The sequence below is a fragment of the Lepus europaeus genome, chromosome 13, assembly GCF_033115175.1.
Source record: "Lepus europaeus isolate LE1 chromosome 13, mLepTim1.pri, whole genome shotgun sequence".
In the NCBI taxonomy this organism is placed as follows: Eukaryota; Metazoa; Chordata; class Mammalia; order Lagomorpha; family Leporidae; genus Lepus; species Lepus europaeus.
The window spans coordinates 99,357,582-99,376,087 of record NC_084839.1 but is presented as its reverse complement, the minus strand read 5'-3'; the positions used below and the strand labels follow the sequence as shown (position 1 = coordinate 99,376,087).

Here is an 18,506-nt window from a genome sequence, read left to right as displayed (position 1 = left end):
CTTTCCTTTAATCTTTTGCTTTTTTTCTCTTTCTCTCGTTTAGGTCTTTAGATACTAAAGCCATAGTTTACTTCTTTATTTAAAGATTTGTTTTTTGAAAGGCAGAGTTACACAGAGAGAGCGAGAGGCAGAGAAAGATAAAAATGTCTTCCATCTGCTGATTCACTTCCCAGAGGGCTACAAATGCCATGGCTGGGCCAGTATGAAGCCAGTAATCAGGATCTTTATTTGGATTTCCCTTATAGATTTAGAGCCTCGAGTTTTTGGGCTACCCTCCACCATTTCCCCAGGTGTACCAGCAGGGACCTGGATAAGAAATGGAGGAGTCAGAACTCAAACTGGTACCCATATGGATGCCAGCCCCACAGGCAGTGGCTTAACTGACTGCACCACAATGCTAGCCCCATAAATTTGTAATTTTTTTGTTTCTCTGAAAACTTGTGTGGATCATGTACATGGCAGCAGATAATGCAGGCAGAGGTAGATGTTGTTTAGTTTGCCAAGGTCACCATAACAAATTACTGAACATTGGATTGTTTAAATAAAGACATTTATTTTCACATAGTTCTGTAAGTTGAAAGTCCAAGATCAAAGTGTCAGTAGGTTTGCTTTCTCCTGACAACTCTCTGGCATCCAGTCAGATATCATCTTGCTGTGCCATCTCATATTTCCTTTGTTCATGTCCATCTCTTGTTTCTCTTCTTATAAGGTCATAAGTCTGGGTTATAGTCTCACACATTTGATTTTTTTACTTTAATTGTGCCATTAAAGGCACCATCTCCAGATAGAGTCACACTGCAGGTTCGAGATTGGAAGATAGAAACTTTGGAGAGACACAATTCAGTGCATCACAATGGAAAGCACCCAGACGTCTGCCTCATGGGCAGCCAACTCTAAGTAGGACTTACCGTGTAAAGTGAGTCTTAGGATTCCTTTTGTTATTATTTTAATACTGTCTTACCAACCTGGGTGCATGCATGTACCCAACAAATTATCTGTGTACACCTAGAATATAGATTACTGATAGTAGTGTACATGTAAAATCAATACAGCAGTCCATAAGATAGAATATTTTGAAACTAAAACTGATGAGTAGAAAAATAACAAAGTCTGAGCTCCATTACGATATATGATATCTACTATTAATATTTTTTAAATAAATTACTATGAGGAATATAACAAAAATATTCACACCTTACAGATCCATTTACGTGCAGGTTAATCAGATAGTATTGAAATTAAAACAAAAGGAATCTTAAGACTCTCTTTACACAGTAAGTGTAATATTCCAAATTAATTTCCTCATACAATGTGACTTCTTTTCTGCATGATACATTCTATACTTATTTGTGAATATGGCTATTAATTCATAAGGAAATGTATGAGTGTGTCTACTGACCTAATATGCTAAATCAGGAAATAGACCTTTTCTGCATGTGGGGAAAGGTGCCATTCAATGTTATCCTCTGTTTTTAAAAAATATGTTAATGAATCAAATAATTAGAAAATAAAACATGATGAAACAATGCTGGTTGGTACATTATTGTGTATTTCCATTAGTGATGAGTAGCTCAAGATTGACCTCAATTTTTACTCCTTGAGGGATCCTGAATTAATTTCTCTGTGGTCATCACTCTCTTTATATCATAGGGGCTATATTTTTCATTCTTCAATAAGTACTAATCAGGTACTAGAGCTCTTCTCTCTGACTCAGTGCTTGAAATTATAAATGCCAGCCATTACTCAGAAGGTATAACTAAGATGACCCAGGGAGAGAAAGTGAATTGTAAAAGGCCAATCAACAACAACTTAGAGTAGCCTTCCTACTTTCTCTCTTCTCAGGAATCCCCACAGAATCTTCATCTCCAATTCCAAAATGAGCAACTTTTGCTGGTAGAGGTATGTGGCTATCACTATAGAGCAATAACTCCTAGAAAGGACAAGGGAATCCACTATACCACTATAGTTCTTTTATGCCTGCAACTTGATTTTCTGTTAAAATTGTATGATGCTGGGAACTAAGAAATAATTTGCTTCTATGTCTGAGGTGAAATTACTTAAGATTGAAGCTAAAGACTGAGGTCCTGGCATTGGCACTGTGACATAATGGATTAAGCATCTGCCTGCAGTGCCAGCAGCCCATATGGACACCAGTTCATGTCCCAGCTGCTCCTCTTCTGATCTAGATCTCTAGTATGGCCTGGGAAAGCAGTAGAAGATAGCCCAAGTGCTTGAGCCCATTCACCAGTGTGGGAGACCCAGGGGAAACTCCTGGTTCCTGGCTTCAGATCAGCCCAGCTCTGGCCATTGTGGCTATTTGGAGAGTGAAGCAGTAGTTGGAAGACCTATCTGTCTGCCTCTCTCTTTCTATAACTCTGCCTCTTAAGTAAATAAATCTTCTTAAAAAAATTCTGTAAATATAAAAAAAAAAGACTGACCTCCCTCAATTTGCATAATAAAGTCACTGAAAGGCAATTACCAGATTAGAGATGATACAAGAATTTAAACAGCACAATTAATACATTTTACATAGAAAACTGACCAATAGCTGTGAACCAAGAGTCAATGGTCTATGCTACTACCACTCAAATCCCCAATAAGTTGATCATAATTTCATGCCCATTCTCATTTAGACAGGAAAATGAGTAAAAGCAGGAACTCCATGACATCCTGTCTTTGCCTAGTTTGTGGGAGAAACCACAAATTAAGTGCAATTCTTAAAAAAAAAAAAAGTTTTGTTAAATATACACAGATGATTAGATGAAGTGATGAATAGATCAAGTTCAGTAACTTTTGGATATAGAATTACCAGGTACTGCAATTTTAAATATTCACAAACATTTCAGAAGACACTCACTTTGCTTTCTAACCATATTAATCCATTTAAAGCATTAGAATAACTTTCCTCACTGTGAAAAACAGTCCATTGATGGCAAACATTTATTTTAGTAGGTAAGATCAAGCACCATTTTAAAGGATTGAAAGTTAGTTTTTCAGGAATGTTAGTTTCTTTTGTGAATGTATTATGTTAAAAAGAGTTCTTGGGTTTTTTTCCCTAAACATCTGTAAGAAAGGCTCTGGAACCACAATTTAATTATAAGCATTACAAAATAAATTTCATGACAATTTCTAAAAATCATTTCCACATTTGAATTTCTCCAATTATGATTCTTTCAAATATAAATCTGTCAAACTAAGACTTAATATGGAATTGGAGTATTATATGAATATCTCATGTGGTTAGACAAGTTCTGATGTACAACCTCTGTATCCTAGGAGGCTCATTGTCCAGTAAATATATGGATCATCCTTATTGCTTTCTAATGGAAGTCTGCATTGTTTTATGGGAAATGTAGCCTCATCTGCCCATGATGTCGGGAGGACAGAACCATGCAAAGTCTCCTCTGTTTTCCTTCTCAGAATGTGCCATTCCAACCACTACCATCATCTTCATAGAATTGAATTCCTGGTGCTGGGCTTTCCTCATATTACTCAAGAACGGTATGGGTGGTTTCTGTGTCTGTGAATGTCAGTGTGGGGGTAGAGGGAACCTTGGAGAGCAGTACAGGTGCCTGTCTCTTGCTGGCATAGGTGACAGTCATGGATCTGAGGTATCAGAATCTGTTATTCAGATGCACCCTAAAGATCTTGGCTGTTCCAGGAAGACACCAGTGGAAGATCCTCAGTTCTAGAGCTGGAGAAAGGATGAATTAGGTTGGGTTTTCAAGAATTTTTTTGTCAAATGATGTACTGACACAAGACCAGTGTGACTACAGGTGTACAGAAGGTAGTTCCAAAAGTCTTATAGACAGTCTTTCTAATCCAAGATAGCCACAGAATGGAAGTGTGTTTTCAGACCCTTTTAGCTAAAAGGTGTATGTGGTGAATGTAGGTTGCACCTCTGTCACTGTTTACCCATCTGTAAGATAAGTATATTAGTAGTACTAGTGAAATGTCCCCACATTTCCTGAGAAATCATTGTGAGATATGTGCAGGCTGACTTACACTCTGTGGCAGTTGCATTTGTGGGGTTTCATGGTATATCTTCCCCAAATGAACTTTCTGGTTTCCTACAATGTGTAGACTGACCAGCACTGATTTGACATTATAGATTTTTATACAACACCTAGTTTCCAGGAACATGTAAGTTTGGGTACTGAGTGACAGTCCCATTTTCTTTGGAAGTGAATAGGTTTTATAATACCTGAAGAAGGGAGCTCCAGGAATAAGAATCATTTCTAACAGAATAACACTCGATGCTTTCTGAGACAATACCTTACTGCTTCAGAGCAGAGAAAAAAGTCACTGAAATTCAAAGATCGTAGATTTGCACTGTCCAAGCAGTTCTTGATCATACTGACCAGAATGAACAAGGTTTAGCTGATATTACCTTACCTCATCCATAAGTTATGACAGCCCAGGGGGCCAGCACCGTGGCTCACTTGGTTAATCCTCCACCTGCAGTGCCGGCATCTCATATGGGTGCCAGGTTCTAGTCCTGGTTGCTCCTCTTCCAGTCCAGCTCTCTGCCGTGGCCCAGGAGGGCAGTGGAGAATGGTCCAAGTGGTTGGGCACCTGCACCTGCATGGGAGACCAGGATAAAACACCTGGCTCCTGGCTTCAGATCAGCGCAGTGCTGGCTGTGGTGGCCATTTGGGGAGTGAACCAAAGGAAGGAAGACCTTTCTGTCTTTCTCTCACTAACTCTGTCAAAAAGAAAAAAGAAAGAAAGCAAGCCCAGGTGATATTGGAAGCTCTGGACCAGCCTTAAAAAAAAAAGTAAAGGTTGTGAATGGAATGGATTAGAAATAAAGGCAAGGGCCTAGTGAGTGTTACTTATTTAAGTGGTCTTGAGGGTGTGGCCTGGGGTGGAGAGATAAACTGTCATGTCTGAGAGTGACTGTCTACATTGCTTCCTACCACATTCCCATTACTTCATTCTGCTCTCATGATTTCCAGAAATGGAGGTCTGTGAAACCTAGTCTGCCATACACTTGGTATCTAGAGTTATGCTGCTGCCCCCCTGTATACTAGTAATTCTTCCAGGTAGCTCAAGGAACATCTGTGAGGGTTTCTGCATGTAAAAAAGATGAAATAAATTGCATTTCAGGAGATAAGTGGTTTGAGTCACATGATTTGTAGATACCTGGCATCCTAACTTTTGGATGGTGATTTCTATTTTGCCACACTTCATTAAAAACACATTTATTTTTCAGATTAATTTCAGAAACTGTCACCAGTATTGCTTTAGAAGATTGCCCTGAGCATGGCTTTCCTTTTGATTCTGATGTTACATATGTATTGTGTGACTTCAAAAAGCATATCAAAATTTCCCACTCAGTGTCAACAATTTCATCTTGAAAGTTTTATCCAATATTTAGTATACATGCAGCTTCAGAAAATTACTATTTTATGAACAGTAAAATTATACTAAATTAGATTTCATGTGCTAATAAGTTTCTTAAAATATAAACAAAAAGAATATGACCACATATAAGCAGAAATGTGAAGCATTATCTTATGATCTCCAATGAATTTGTGATTTCCCAGGACTAAATTTTTTTAGTAGCAGCAGCTTTGCTAAGACGCAATTGACAGGCACAGATCATGTTTATAGAAGCTTTTTTCTAAGATTTTAAAAAATTATTTGAAAGTGTGATATATAGAGAGAGGGAGACACACTAATCTTCCATCTACTGAGTCACTCCCCCAGATTGCTGCAATGGGCAGGGCTGGGACAGGCTGAGGCCAAGAGCTTCATCTGGGTCTCCTATATTAGCAGCATTTACCCAAGTACTTGGGCCTTCTTCCAGTGCTTTTCTCAGGCCACTAGAAGGGAGCTGGATTGCTTGCATTCCAGGTGGCAACTTTACTTGCCATGTGGCAGTACAGGTCCCATGTTTATGGAAACTTCTGCATGAGATTGTGAAGTTCTATTAATTTTATTTTGCATGTAATGGAACTTTCTTCCCTGCTCACCAGGGTGTATCAGCATTTGATATAGGACAAATCAGAAAATACAATGGTTTAACAAATAGCCATTTGATTTATAGTTCTAATTCAATATTTTGGTATGAGCTCATCTGGGCAGTTGCTATCATCAGCTTGGGATCAGAAATGATGAACTGATCTGAGGTACTGATTGACACTCATGCCTTAGAGATGCTTTCATTTAAAGGTCTGGTGGTTTGTGATAAATCTTGGTAACACCCTATCTCTTCAATGGGCAGGACCCATGGCTTTCCAGAGCATAAGGAAAATCTGAGAAGGCAAATACTTTACAAACTATCTGTTTCTGTCACATTTACTGATATCCTGGGGGGTTAAACATATGAAAAATGAAATCCAGAGTCTTGTGAAGGGATGGATACCAGGAACGGTTTCATTTGGAATCATTACTGGTAATGTGTACTGCATTAAATATACATTATGTATATTTGTTCCAATGCAATTTTGGCCAAAAACATCTGAATCTGTAAATTGCATGCTTTCTATAGAATTTCAGGTCTAAAAAATAAAGTGTTCTAAAGTACACACAGATATGGGATCCTGTGTGATACTTTTGCTTTATTAGAAAAATGGTAATTCAAAAACAAGTTTCTTCAGTTTAAAATTTAGTGACAGTATAATGTTTATCTCTTTAATAACCTCATTTATTTGAACAATCACCCTTAAATTTTACTATCTCATTATTTAAGTGGTCTTGAGGGTGTGGCCTGGGGTGGAGAGATAAACTGTCATGTCTGAGAGTGACTGTCTACATTGCTTCCTACCACATTCCCATTACTTCATTCTGCTCTCATGATTTCCAGAAATGGAGGTCTGTGAAACCTAGTCTGCCATACACTTGAACTTGTAGATAATGCTTTCATTAAGCCAATGATAATTGTTTAATCTCTACTACTTAATAGAAGTGAATGTGCTTTTTTATATATTTTCTTGTTTAAATATTTCTCCACAGGGAAAATGATGTTTCCTAGGTTAATGTATTCATTACTCTTTATTCATTGTATTTCATTCTTTTTTTTTTTTTCCCAGTTCAATATAGAAGGAAACCAGATAAGCTTTCTTTTAACTCCTTCCATTTGTCTTCTCTTCCAGGTATGATTCTGGGCACCTTCACATATTTCCAAGACTAAACAAAATTATTACATACCCTGTAAGTGGTTTTCTTAATTATTGCTCAGCTGGTTGTCAGTTTTCATTTTAGGAAGATTATGATAGTTTATTAATTAAAATGGAAAAATAAACATAAAATTTATTCTCAGAGAATGTTCACAAACAAGATGAATGATGAATTTGCCTTGATTATGAAATGTTACAATCATCTAAGATACAGCTATTTGGCCTCTGGTCTGTTGCCTTAGCAAAATATACATTTGTTACATGTTTTGAGTTGAAACATTGAGTACAATATGCTAAATTTTTTGGTCATGATGTCTGAAACAACAAAGATGATGTAGTGAGCAGGGTTTTCATGTGTCCCTGGAAATAAACACTTAGCATTCTGCAAGGTTAAGAGTCACCTATTACTAAAAAACACAAATCAGTTTTCAGTCCTTAATGGTTTTGAGAAGCTGAATTTGATTCAGGGATAGGATCAGGAATATGTGGGGAAAAGAATCTCCTGCAGGTTCTTTTATTTTTTAAGATTTATTTATTTATTCAAAAGACAGAGCTACAGAGATTGGGAAAGATGGGCAAAGAGAAATAGACACTTTCCATCTACTGGTTCATTCCCCAAATGACCACAATGGCTGGGACTGGGTCAGACCAAAGCCAGGTACCTGGAATTCCATCTTAGTCGCCATATTCATTAAAGGGGCCCAAATACTTAAGCAATCTTTGACTGCTCTTTCAGGAACTTTAGCAGAGAGCTAGATTAGAGTGGAGTACTCTGGACTCAAATAGTCTTCATGTGAGATGCCACCATTGCAGTTGGAAGCTTAACTGGCTGCACCATAATGCTGGTGACTACTGCGAGTTCTTTAACAAATCTCTATGTATTTCTCTTGGTCACAAATGCAGATTATACTACACACTTTCCCAAATTCTGTTTTGGGGCAATTAATTCCATTGTTTTCACTTTAATTTGGTATAATGTTATCTCAGTTCTTCAAATGTATGTTAGTAGAATAAGCATAGTCAAAGTCAAAAGCTATTTTCTATTCTTTGTCTTACTTGAATCTTCTCTTATTTAGAAATATTTATGAGCTTGATTGAGAAAGAAGCTGATGGACTGAGAGAGGAAAAAAGAGATTGCTCCCATGCACTTATTCACTATAAAAATAACCATACCAAGCCAAGGTTGGGCAGGACTGAAGCCAGAAGTCAGGAATGGAGTCTAGATTTTCCTCATTGGTGGAATCACTACTGCTTCTCCAGCATTAGCTGGGAGCTGGAAACTGGAACTGGCACTGGAATTTGAACCTAGGTACTTTGAAGTAGAAGAAGGATATCTTAGCTGGCATCATAAACACCAAGATGAATGCCTGCCTTTTTTAAAATATTTTTTTCTGCCATATTTGAAGTCACTTTGCATGGTGTTTTTCTGGAAATTCTTCTCTGTTCATTCCCAACATAGCTCCACTGATGGTTTCTTGTTTTTTCACCTGAATACATTCTTCACCTTAACATAGCTCATTCAAGAGTCAACATTGTCTTCCTTTCAGGCTGCTGTGCGATTCCCCTTGACAGATGTGGCCCTTTGTGACCTGAAACTCCTGTTTTCTTCCAGTTGGGGCATTTTTCACAGTCTTTAGACCATAGGTTTGACTCCCTGCTGAATGCTTCTGTGTGGCTGTCCAAATGCTCAAGTCTAAAATGAAACTACATCCTTTTTTCTTCCTTAATTCTTATGTATAAAATAAAAATGGTCAGTGTTTGTTTTGTGACAGAGTTAATGTGTTGACCAGAAGTGTTCTATTACAGGTGATGCTAACATTTGAAGACCTGGCTGTTTACTTTACCTGGGAGGAATGGCAGAACATGAACAAAGCTCAGAAAATTCTGTACAGGGATGTGATGTTGGAGACCTACAGCAGCCTGCTCTTCTTGGGTGAGTGACACCCATCACATGCCCAATGATAAAATTTTATTGCTGTTTGAAAAATCAGTGAACACTTTATAAACTTTATAAAGTTTAATGGTGGGCAGGTAAAGAATTTGAGTCCATGAATATTCTGAATGTCTACCATCTAGGAAAGGACTCAAATTGGAACATTTGTTGCATAGTTCCTGGAATAAGCTGTAGTCCTTTAAATAACTCAAGATAATGACTTCACAAAAGCTTACATTGTTTCCATTAATAGGGCACTGCATTACCAAACCTGATTTGATTTTTAAGTTGGAGCAAGAAGCAGAGCCATGGATGGTGAATGAGTGCCTAAATCAGAGCTTTCCAGGTCAGTATGTACATAATGATGAGGGAGCCAAGGCAGAAAGAGCACAGAAGATGTTGAGTGAGGCTCTTTCTATGAATTTCTCCCAAGTGTTACTCCTGATGAAAGCTGGTTTTTTGTATCAGACAATGGATTCTAGAGTTTCTAGGGATGCCATTATATCTCTAACTCTTTTGTTCTTGATTAAGTTATTCTTTGCTTTAAAAAAATAAAATTCCAATCCTTTTGATGTTACTAAGGATTTTTTTCTAGGTTAGATACATTGCCCTTCTCTGTATTTGATATGTTTTCTTTCATGCATTTATTCTTTTCTTCAGTTCTTATCAGTTTGGCAAGTTATAGAAACTTGTTTCAGATTGAGTCCCCACTCATGGTTTTGACCAGGCACATAACTTGCTATTTTAAGGATCTCATGACTGAACAAATAAATGTGAACTCTCTCTCTCTCCTTTCTCTTTCTCAGTGCCTTTCACATAAAATAAGAAAAAATGCGTTGCTAGAAACATTGGAGGAGAAAGCCTGTGGCTGTCAATCTTCTGTTTCATTCTCCCTTCTATCTAATTCTCTGACTCTCAAGCATATAAATAAATAAATAAATGCTAAGGGAAGGTCAGAAGTAAGCCTCTGTGCAATGACATCAGAAATCCTGAAGCTAAGCATGCACTTGTATAGAAACATGAAAATAACTGATCCTAAACTCACCAAGAAAGTCTTGAGATTCTGAATCCCAAGGTCAAATTATCACATAAGTGTGTTTATGTAAAAAACTGAAGAGTGATACTCAGGGCTGGTGATTTCAGAATCAGCTAGAAAACATTTTTCAAAGAAGGTAAACACATTCTGGGTTGCAAAAACAAATTCTTTAAACTCTTAGGGAGTGTATACCCAAGGTGGTATAGTGCGATGTTTCTGTACCTGTTGTCATTCTGAGAAGCTGAAGATGTTAAATTTCCTTAGGAATATGGGGAAGCTGTCATAGAGTGCAGATAAATGCAGTTTCTCATTTGAAAATTCCTTCAAATGCTGTTTACCTGGGAAGACTGAACATGAGACAACTATAGATTCAAATCTTGTCTCTTAAATTTGATCCTGTTTGGAGTACAGACACATTTCACTCTTCTTCAAGTGCAAGTAACTGATCCAGTAAAACATTCCCATATTTATGGTCAAAATAGGGAAGCACAAAACATATCATTTTAATAAAAATTAACTAAAGAAGAAGGACAGGGAAAAAAACTAGTTGCTAGGCAATGGGGGAATATACTGACTAAATATTTTTCCATTCTTTAACATCTTATAGTACTGTCATCATTGTTATTGACAGTGACAATGAGTGGAGAAAGAGAGAGAGATCATTTAGTAGCTCAAGCCCCCAATGCCTACAACAGTTAGATCTGATTAGTCTGAAGCCAAAAGGCTGGAATTTCATCTAGTCTTCCCTGACATATCACAGGGTCCCAAGCACATGAACCATTATTTGCTGCCTTCTAATTTACATACACTAGAGATTTATTGGAATCACAGTAACCAGAGCTCAAACTGGCACTATTTTGAGATGCAGGCACCCTAAGCAGTGAATTAACAAATCTAACAAGGAAAGCCATTTTGCCATACTTGAATAAAATTCAAGTAGTAAACAGGATCAATCATGATTGAACATTTGGAAATCTGTTGGTACACCCAAAAACCATATAATAGGTATAAATAAGTGTCTTTTACTGATTATGTTAACATCTTATGCCACTTAGATAACAAGCAACTTCATTCCCTTTACATCAGTATTCCAGGAGAAAGCATTTATATGTGATTCAGTGAATTTTTTTCTCATTTCAGTTGCCATGAAAAGTGATGACATAATTAGGACCAATAAGAAAATTCAAGAAAAAAAATTTAATAACATGGCAGAGAAATCTTATGAATGTAATGACTGTGGAAAAGCCTTTGACTCTAAGTCAGCATTCATGAAACATCAGAGAATTCACTCAGGAGAGAAACCTTATGAATGTAATGACTGTGGAAAAGCCTTTGGCCAGAAGTCACATCTCATAGTGCATCAGAGAATTCACACAGGAGAGAAACCTTATGAATGTAATGCCTGTGGAAAAGCATTTGGCCAGAAGTCACATCTCAGAGTGCATCAGAGAATTCACACAGGAGAGAAATTTTATGAATGTAATAAATGTGGGGTAGCCTTTGGTTTGAAGTCAGACCTCATCAAACATCAGAAAATTCACACGGCAGAGAAACCTTATGAATGTAATGACTGTAGAAAAGTCTTTGGCTATAAGTCACAACTCATAATACATCAGAGAATTCACACAGGAGAGAAACCTTATGAATGCAATGCCTGTGGAAAAGCCTTTGTCCAGAAGTCACATCTCCGAGTGCATCAGAAAATTCACACAGGAGAGAAACCTCATGAATGTAATGACTGCGGCAAAGCCTTCAGCCATAAGTCACAACTCATAACCCATCAGAGAATTCACACAGGGGAGAAACCTTATGAATGTAATGACTGTGGCAAACCCTTTGGCTTGAGGTCAGCACTCATGAGACATCAGAGAATTCACACAGGAGAGAAACCTTATGAATGTAATGACTGTGGAAAAACCTTCAGCCGTAAGTCACATCTTGTAATGCATCAGAGAATTCACACAGGAGAGAAACCTTATGAATGCAATGACTGTGGAAAAGCCTTTGGCCAGAAGTCACATCTCAGAGTGCATCAGAGAATTCACACAGGGGAGAAATTTTATGAATGTAATAACTGTGGGATAGCCTTTGGTTTGAAGTCAGACCTCATCAAACATCAGAAAATTCACATGGCAGAGAAACCTTATGAATGTAATGACTGTAGAAAAGTCTTTAGCTATAAGTCACAACTCATAACCCATCAGAGAATTCACAAAGGAGAGAAACCTTATAAATGCAATGCCTGTGGAAAAGCCTTTGGCCAGAAGTCACATCTCAGAGTGCATCAGAGAATTCACAAAGGGGAGAAAACTTGTGAATGTAATGAATGCGGCAAAGCCTTTGGCTTAAAGTCAGCACTCATCAAACATCAGAGAATTCACACAGGGGAGAAACCTTATAAATGTAATGACTGTGGCAAAGCCTTTGGCTCAAAGTCACAACTCATAATACATCAGAGAATTCACACAGGGGAGAAACCCTATGAATGTAATGACTGTGGAAAAGCTTTTGGCCAGAAGTCAAATCTCATAACTCATCAGAGAATTCACACAGGAGAGAAACCTTATAAATGCAATGACTGTGGAAAAGCCTTCAGCAGGAAGTCAGACCTCATAATCCATCAGAGAATTCACACAGGAGAGAAACCTTATAAATGCAATGACTGTGGAAAAGCCTTTTGCAGGAAGTCACATCTTGTAATCCATTGGAAAATTCACACAGGAGAGAAATCTTATGAATGCAATGACTGTGGAAAAGCCTTTGGCCAGAGGTCACATCTCATAATTCATCAAATAATTCACACAGGGGAGAAACCTTATGAATGTAGTGACTGTGGAAAAGCCTTCAGCCTTAAATCACATCTCATGATCCATCAGAGAATTCACACAGGGGAGAAACCTTATGAATGTAAAGACTGTAGAAAAGCCTTTGGACAAAAGTCACATCTCATGATCCATCAGAGAATTCACACAGGGGAGAAACCTTATGAATGTAACGTCTGTGGAAAAGCCTTTGTCCAGAAGGCAGACCTTATCAAACATCAGAGAATTCACACAGGGTAGAATCCTTATGAATGTGATGTCTGAAAAAGCCTTCAGATATAAGTCACAGATCATAATCTATCAGAGAATTCACACAGGAGAGATGCCTTATGAATGCATTCCCTGTAGAAAATTCTTTGTGAAAATCCCACCTTGTCAGAATTCACATAAGGGAGAAACATGAGTGTAATGACTGTGGAAAAGCCTTTGGCAATAAGTCACAACTCCTAATGCACCAGGGAATTCACACAGGTGAGAAACTTTAATGACTAAGGAAAAGCTTTTGGCCAGAAGTCAGACCTTTTTGAACATCAGAGAGTTTGAATGGGGGAAAACCATGAATGCAATGACTGGAAAAACCTTTGGCCAAAAGTCAGACCTCATCAAACATCAGAGAATTCACACAATGAAGGAAGCTTATGAATGTAATGACTGTGGGAAAACCTTTGGCCAGAAGTCACAACTTATAATGCATCAGAGAATTCACACAGGTGGCCATGGGTTTATCATAAGTTGCCTTGATTGTGTTGAGAAATGCTCCTTTTCTACCCAGTTTGTTTAATGATTTTTACCAAGAAAGGGTGTTGTATTTTTTCAAATGCTTTCTCTGAATCAACTGAGATAATATCACTTTTGTTCCTCAGTTTGCAATGGGATGAATCACATTCACTGATTTGGAAATGTGGAACCATCTCTGCATATAGTGATAAATACCCCTTGGTCCAGGTGAATGATCTTTTCTGATGTGTTGTTGGGTTCAATTAGCTAGTATTTTGTTGAGGATATCTGCATCTGTGTTCATCAGAGATATTAGTCTGTAGTTCTTTCTCTGTTTTATCTTTTTCTGGTTCAGGAATCATGATGCTGGCTTTCTACAAAGATGTTAGGGGTACTCCTATAAGGAAAAGGGAGAAGAAACAGAGAGGAGACTGGATACAAATGCACAGCAAGTCTGAATTTATTCAAAGAAAATTAACTCACAGTGGTTGATCAATTGCCAGTGTGAACAAAGAATGAACACATGGATTGAGGGTTAAGACTCCCGGGTCTGGGCATTTTTATATCTTAGGCAGGCTATGGGTGGGGGTGGGTGTTAAAAGTTGGAGATGAACTCCTTTATACAGGATCTTCAAGTTTGCTTCTACCAAACCAGTGGTTGAGTGCAGGGATTTGGGTGGAGAATAATAGGGTGTGAGACTGAATTGGGATTCAGTGACAAGGGATGGCTTCATGACTTAATATTGGTAGATTGTGTCCAGGAATCTATCCATTTCTTCTGCATTTCCCAATTATTGACATACAGAACTTTGTAGTAATTTCTGGTGATTCTCTTTATTTCTCTGGTATCTGTTGGTAGATCTTGTTTTTGTCTCTGATTTTATTGATTTAGGCCTTCTCCTTTTTTTTTGTTGATCAGTTGGGCCAATAATGAATCAATTTTGTTTGTTCAAAAAAACAGCTCTTCCTTTTACTGATCTTTTGTAAGTAATTTGCAGTTTGGGCTGTTGTTTTCCTTGGTCCTTGAGATTCATTGATAGCTCATTTGTTTAACACATTTCCAATTTCTTCAGTAGGCACCAGTTGCTCTAAACTTCCCTCTTAACACTGCTTTTGTATTATCCAATAAGTTTTGATGTGATTTATTATCATCTTCATTCATTTCAAGAAATTTTTTGATTTCTTGATTTCTTTTATGACCTACTGTTCATTGAGGAGCATGTTGTTCAGTCTCCCTGTGGTTGTATATGATCTAGAGATTCTTGAGTTGTTGATTTCTAGCTTTATTCCATTTTTATCAGAGGAGATGCACAATTTGACTTTCACTTTTTTTTTTTTAATTTGCTGAGACTTGCTTTATGGATGACCATATAGTCTTTTCTTAAGAAAGTTCCATGTACTGCTGAAAAGAATGTGTATTCTGCAATGATGGGTTGAAAAGTTCTGTAGATAGCAGTTAGGTCCAATTGGTCCATAGTTTGAATTAGTTTTGTTCTTGTTAATTATTTGTCTTGTTGATCTGTTCATTAATGAATTGGGTTGTTGAAGTCTCCCATTACTATTTTATTGGAGTCTATTTCTCTCTTTGTATCTTTAACATTTCTTTTAACACCAACATTTATTTTAAATAGCCAGGACCCTAAGCATTCTGTGCATATACATTTATTTATACTCACATCTTCCCGTTGAATTGATCCCTTAATCATTATATAGTGCCATTCTTTGTCTCTTAATAGTTTTTGTTTAAAGTCTTTTCTTTGCTATTAGCATTTCTACATTTATCCTTTTCTGTGTTCCATTAGCATAGAGTATTTTTCTTATCCTTTCACTTTCAGTTTGCATGCATCTTTGTTCCTGAGATGTGTTTCTTGCAGGCAGCAAGCAGATGAGTTTGTTTTTAATCCATTCAGCCAGTCTGTACCTTTTAACTGGAGAATTCAAAGTGACTTTGCCCTGTCATTGTTTCATAAATTTTCCTGTTGTTTACTTTGGATTACTTTTGTTCTTTTTTTGAAGTATTTTTGCTTTCACATTTTTTAAAGGTTATTTATTTGAAAGGCAGAGTTACAGAGGTAGAGGCAGAGGCCAGAGAGAGAGAGGTCTTCAATCCACTGGTATACTCCCCAAATGGCTGCAATGGTTGTAGCTGGGCCAATCTCAAACCAGGAGTCTGAAGCTTATTTCAGGTCTCCCATATGTCTGCAGGGGCCCAAGGACTTAGGCCATCTTCAGCTGCTTTTCTAGGCACATTAGCAGGGAGCTGGATCAGAATTGCAGCAGTCAGGACTTGAGCCAGTGTCCATATGGGATGCTGTTGCTGTAGCTAATGGCATTATCTACAATACAGTGCTACATTATGCTATAATACCATGCCGGCCCCTCTCATTCATGATGACTTTCTGTGTTTCTTAATGTAGCAGACTGAAAATTCTTCCTAGTTCTGTTATGAATGGTCTTTATTTCATTGTCATTCTTAAATGAGAGCTTTGCAGGGTACAGTATTCTGGATTGACAGTGTTGTTCTCTTAAGACTTAGACTATAACCTGCCATTCTCTCCTTTCCTACAGGGTTTCTTATGAGAAGTCCACTGTAAGTCTAATTGGAGATCCTCTGAAAGTAATTCGGTGTTTTTTGTGCACATTTTAGAATCTCTTATGTTTTACTATTGAAAGTTTGACTACAGTGTTTCACTGTGAATATCTTTTATTGGTTATGTCCATTAGGAGTTCTATGTGGTTCCTGCATTTGGACATCCCATTCTTTCTCCAAATTGGGGAATTTTTCTCTATATATTTCAGTAAATAGATTTACTAATCTATTTTCTCTTTCCATGCCTTCAGGAACTGCTAACACCAATATGTTGGGTACACTAATAGTGTCACATAAAACTCCAACATTGTTTTTAAGTTTTCTAATTTTTTTCTTCTGGACTTTTATTTTTTTGTCCAACTGAAAGATATCCAAAGGTCTGTCCTGTAGCTCAGATAATCTTTATTCTGCTCCATCAAGTCTGTTGTCAAGGCTTCCCCCTGCTTTTTTATTTGATCTATTTTTCATTTCTAATATTTCATTTTGGTTTCCTCTTAAAATCTCAATTTCATTGGGATAATTTTCCTTCATGTCATTGATTGCTTTTTAATAATGCTGTGATTAATCTTTTGAATTTCATTTCCAGGATTTTTCAATCTCTTATCTTCACATTCTAATGTTGAAATGTTATGTTCCTTTGGAGTACTCATAATGCATTTGTTATTCTTTTTTCTTGAATTTCTGTGTTTATTTTTAGGCATTTGTGGAGTTAGTTGTTGGTTTTCTCTTTTGATGGCTTTTATCTTTGAACTATATGCTTCTGTGGCTTTTGGAATATCTACACTTTAAATAAATAGCAAGAGTTGAATGTTGCATGTGACCAGAGAGCTCTGTTCAGTGCTTCAGGATGCAAGAAGTATTCAGGGTTACAACCAAGTTGGGCACCGTAGGTGACCCCCATTTAACAGAGAGGGAAACGGTCACCTCTGTTGGTATGATCACCCCATGCCTCCACTCCAAGCTGAGCAATCCAGTGTTATTCCCCAGTGGGTTCAAGACTCATCAACATCACTGTATGAGCCACAAAAATGACCTATGCAGTCCTCACTAAGAGTGCAGTGCCCACTGCAATGACCAGCCCTAGGAAACCAAGGCGGTCTGAGTATGTGAATCCACACCCAGTGATTGATCCAGAGACTCAGCTACACCTTGCACTGTCTCATGTAACCACAGTGCCCACACAGTTTCAGCACACAAGTCTGCCACAGTCTCTGGGTGCAGAGTTTCTACTCTGATCTGCCAGCTTGTCCACTGAACAGAAAGGCGCATATTCCCTGAGACAGCTCCACTGATGCAGCTTGATCCCCAGAGCCTGGTTTATTCCTTACTCAGGTTGCTTCAGAGTTCTTCATGGGTGTCTTACCACCTGCCAATCCTTCCAGTCAGACTCAAAGTAAGTGGGGAATTCGGCTATTTCTCTCCACTAGAATCTGGATCACACACATACACAAGAGCCATTAGCCAAGTGTTGCTCTCTCCCTGCCACTGCTGCCAGTGCTACTAAGACCATGGCATCCTGTCTGCCAGTTGCTGTGCATGCACACAAAGGCTTTGGCAGCTGCCACCCAAACCCCAAATGGCACCCATACTTTCTAAGCCAAGCAATGTGTGTTGTGGGGAGACTGAAGTGAGATAAATACACACCTTTTATTTACACTGAGTCCATGGGTAACTGCTAGTACCAGCTAGTCCCTAGAGCTCTAATCTGGACTCACACCATGCTCCAGCTATATCAGCACATGTTGCTGCAGTATGGTCTCACCTTTGTCTCTAAGCTGCCACCCTCTCTGACTTTGGCTGCAGCATCTGTTGTGTTCTTGTTCATGCTGCATGTCCATATCTTCTGCACAGGTCTGTGGCAGTCCTCTACCTTTTATAGTTTCCAATGTGATTTTCTCTCTAATCTCCACTGAGAGTGCATTACCTACACTTTTTTTTTTTTTCTATTTATCCCTAGCCTAGTGCAGTGCTTTGCTCTCTAATCAACCATCTTGGAATCTCCTAAACCTTATTTCCCACAATAAAAGATTTATATGTAAGTATGTAGATGTGTATTCATTCTGTTTTCATTAGAGCAAATGACTTGTCCATGGTATATTTAAATTTTATGAATTTGATATTATAACAGTTTATCGTCTCTGCAGAAAAAGTAAAGGATTTCTCTTAACACTTCAAATCACCAAACAAGATAGTTCCATTTACTTTTGGTTCTCAGGGGTATATTTACATCTTCCTGATTTATAACATCATGGCAGTTTTATATTTTAAGAAAAATGTATTTTTC

The 18,506-nt window shown here is 37.8% G+C and overlaps 1 protein-coding gene across 2 annotated transcripts in view; it reads left to right on the top strand.

Moving 5' to 3' along the window:
* The window catches only part of LOC133772935 (zinc finger protein 260-like), a 40,524-nt gene extending 26,030 nt beyond the window's left edge, over positions 1-14,494 (top strand). For both annotated transcript variants that reach the window (XM_062210097.1, XM_062210096.1), the window contains 4 exons: positions 7,101-7,158; positions 8,931-9,057; positions 9,311-9,403; positions 11,234-14,494. In XM_062210097.1, coding sequence (XP_062066081.1) covers positions 8,934-9,057; positions 9,311-9,403; positions 11,234-13,155 — 2,139 coding nt within the window. In that variant the 5' untranslated portion in view covers positions 7,101-7,158; positions 8,931-8,933 and the 3' untranslated portion in view covers positions 13,156-14,494. The remainder of the gene's footprint in view (positions 1-7,100; positions 7,159-8,930; positions 9,058-9,310; positions 9,404-11,233) is intronic.
* Positions 14,495-18,506: the final 4,012 nt, after the last annotated feature.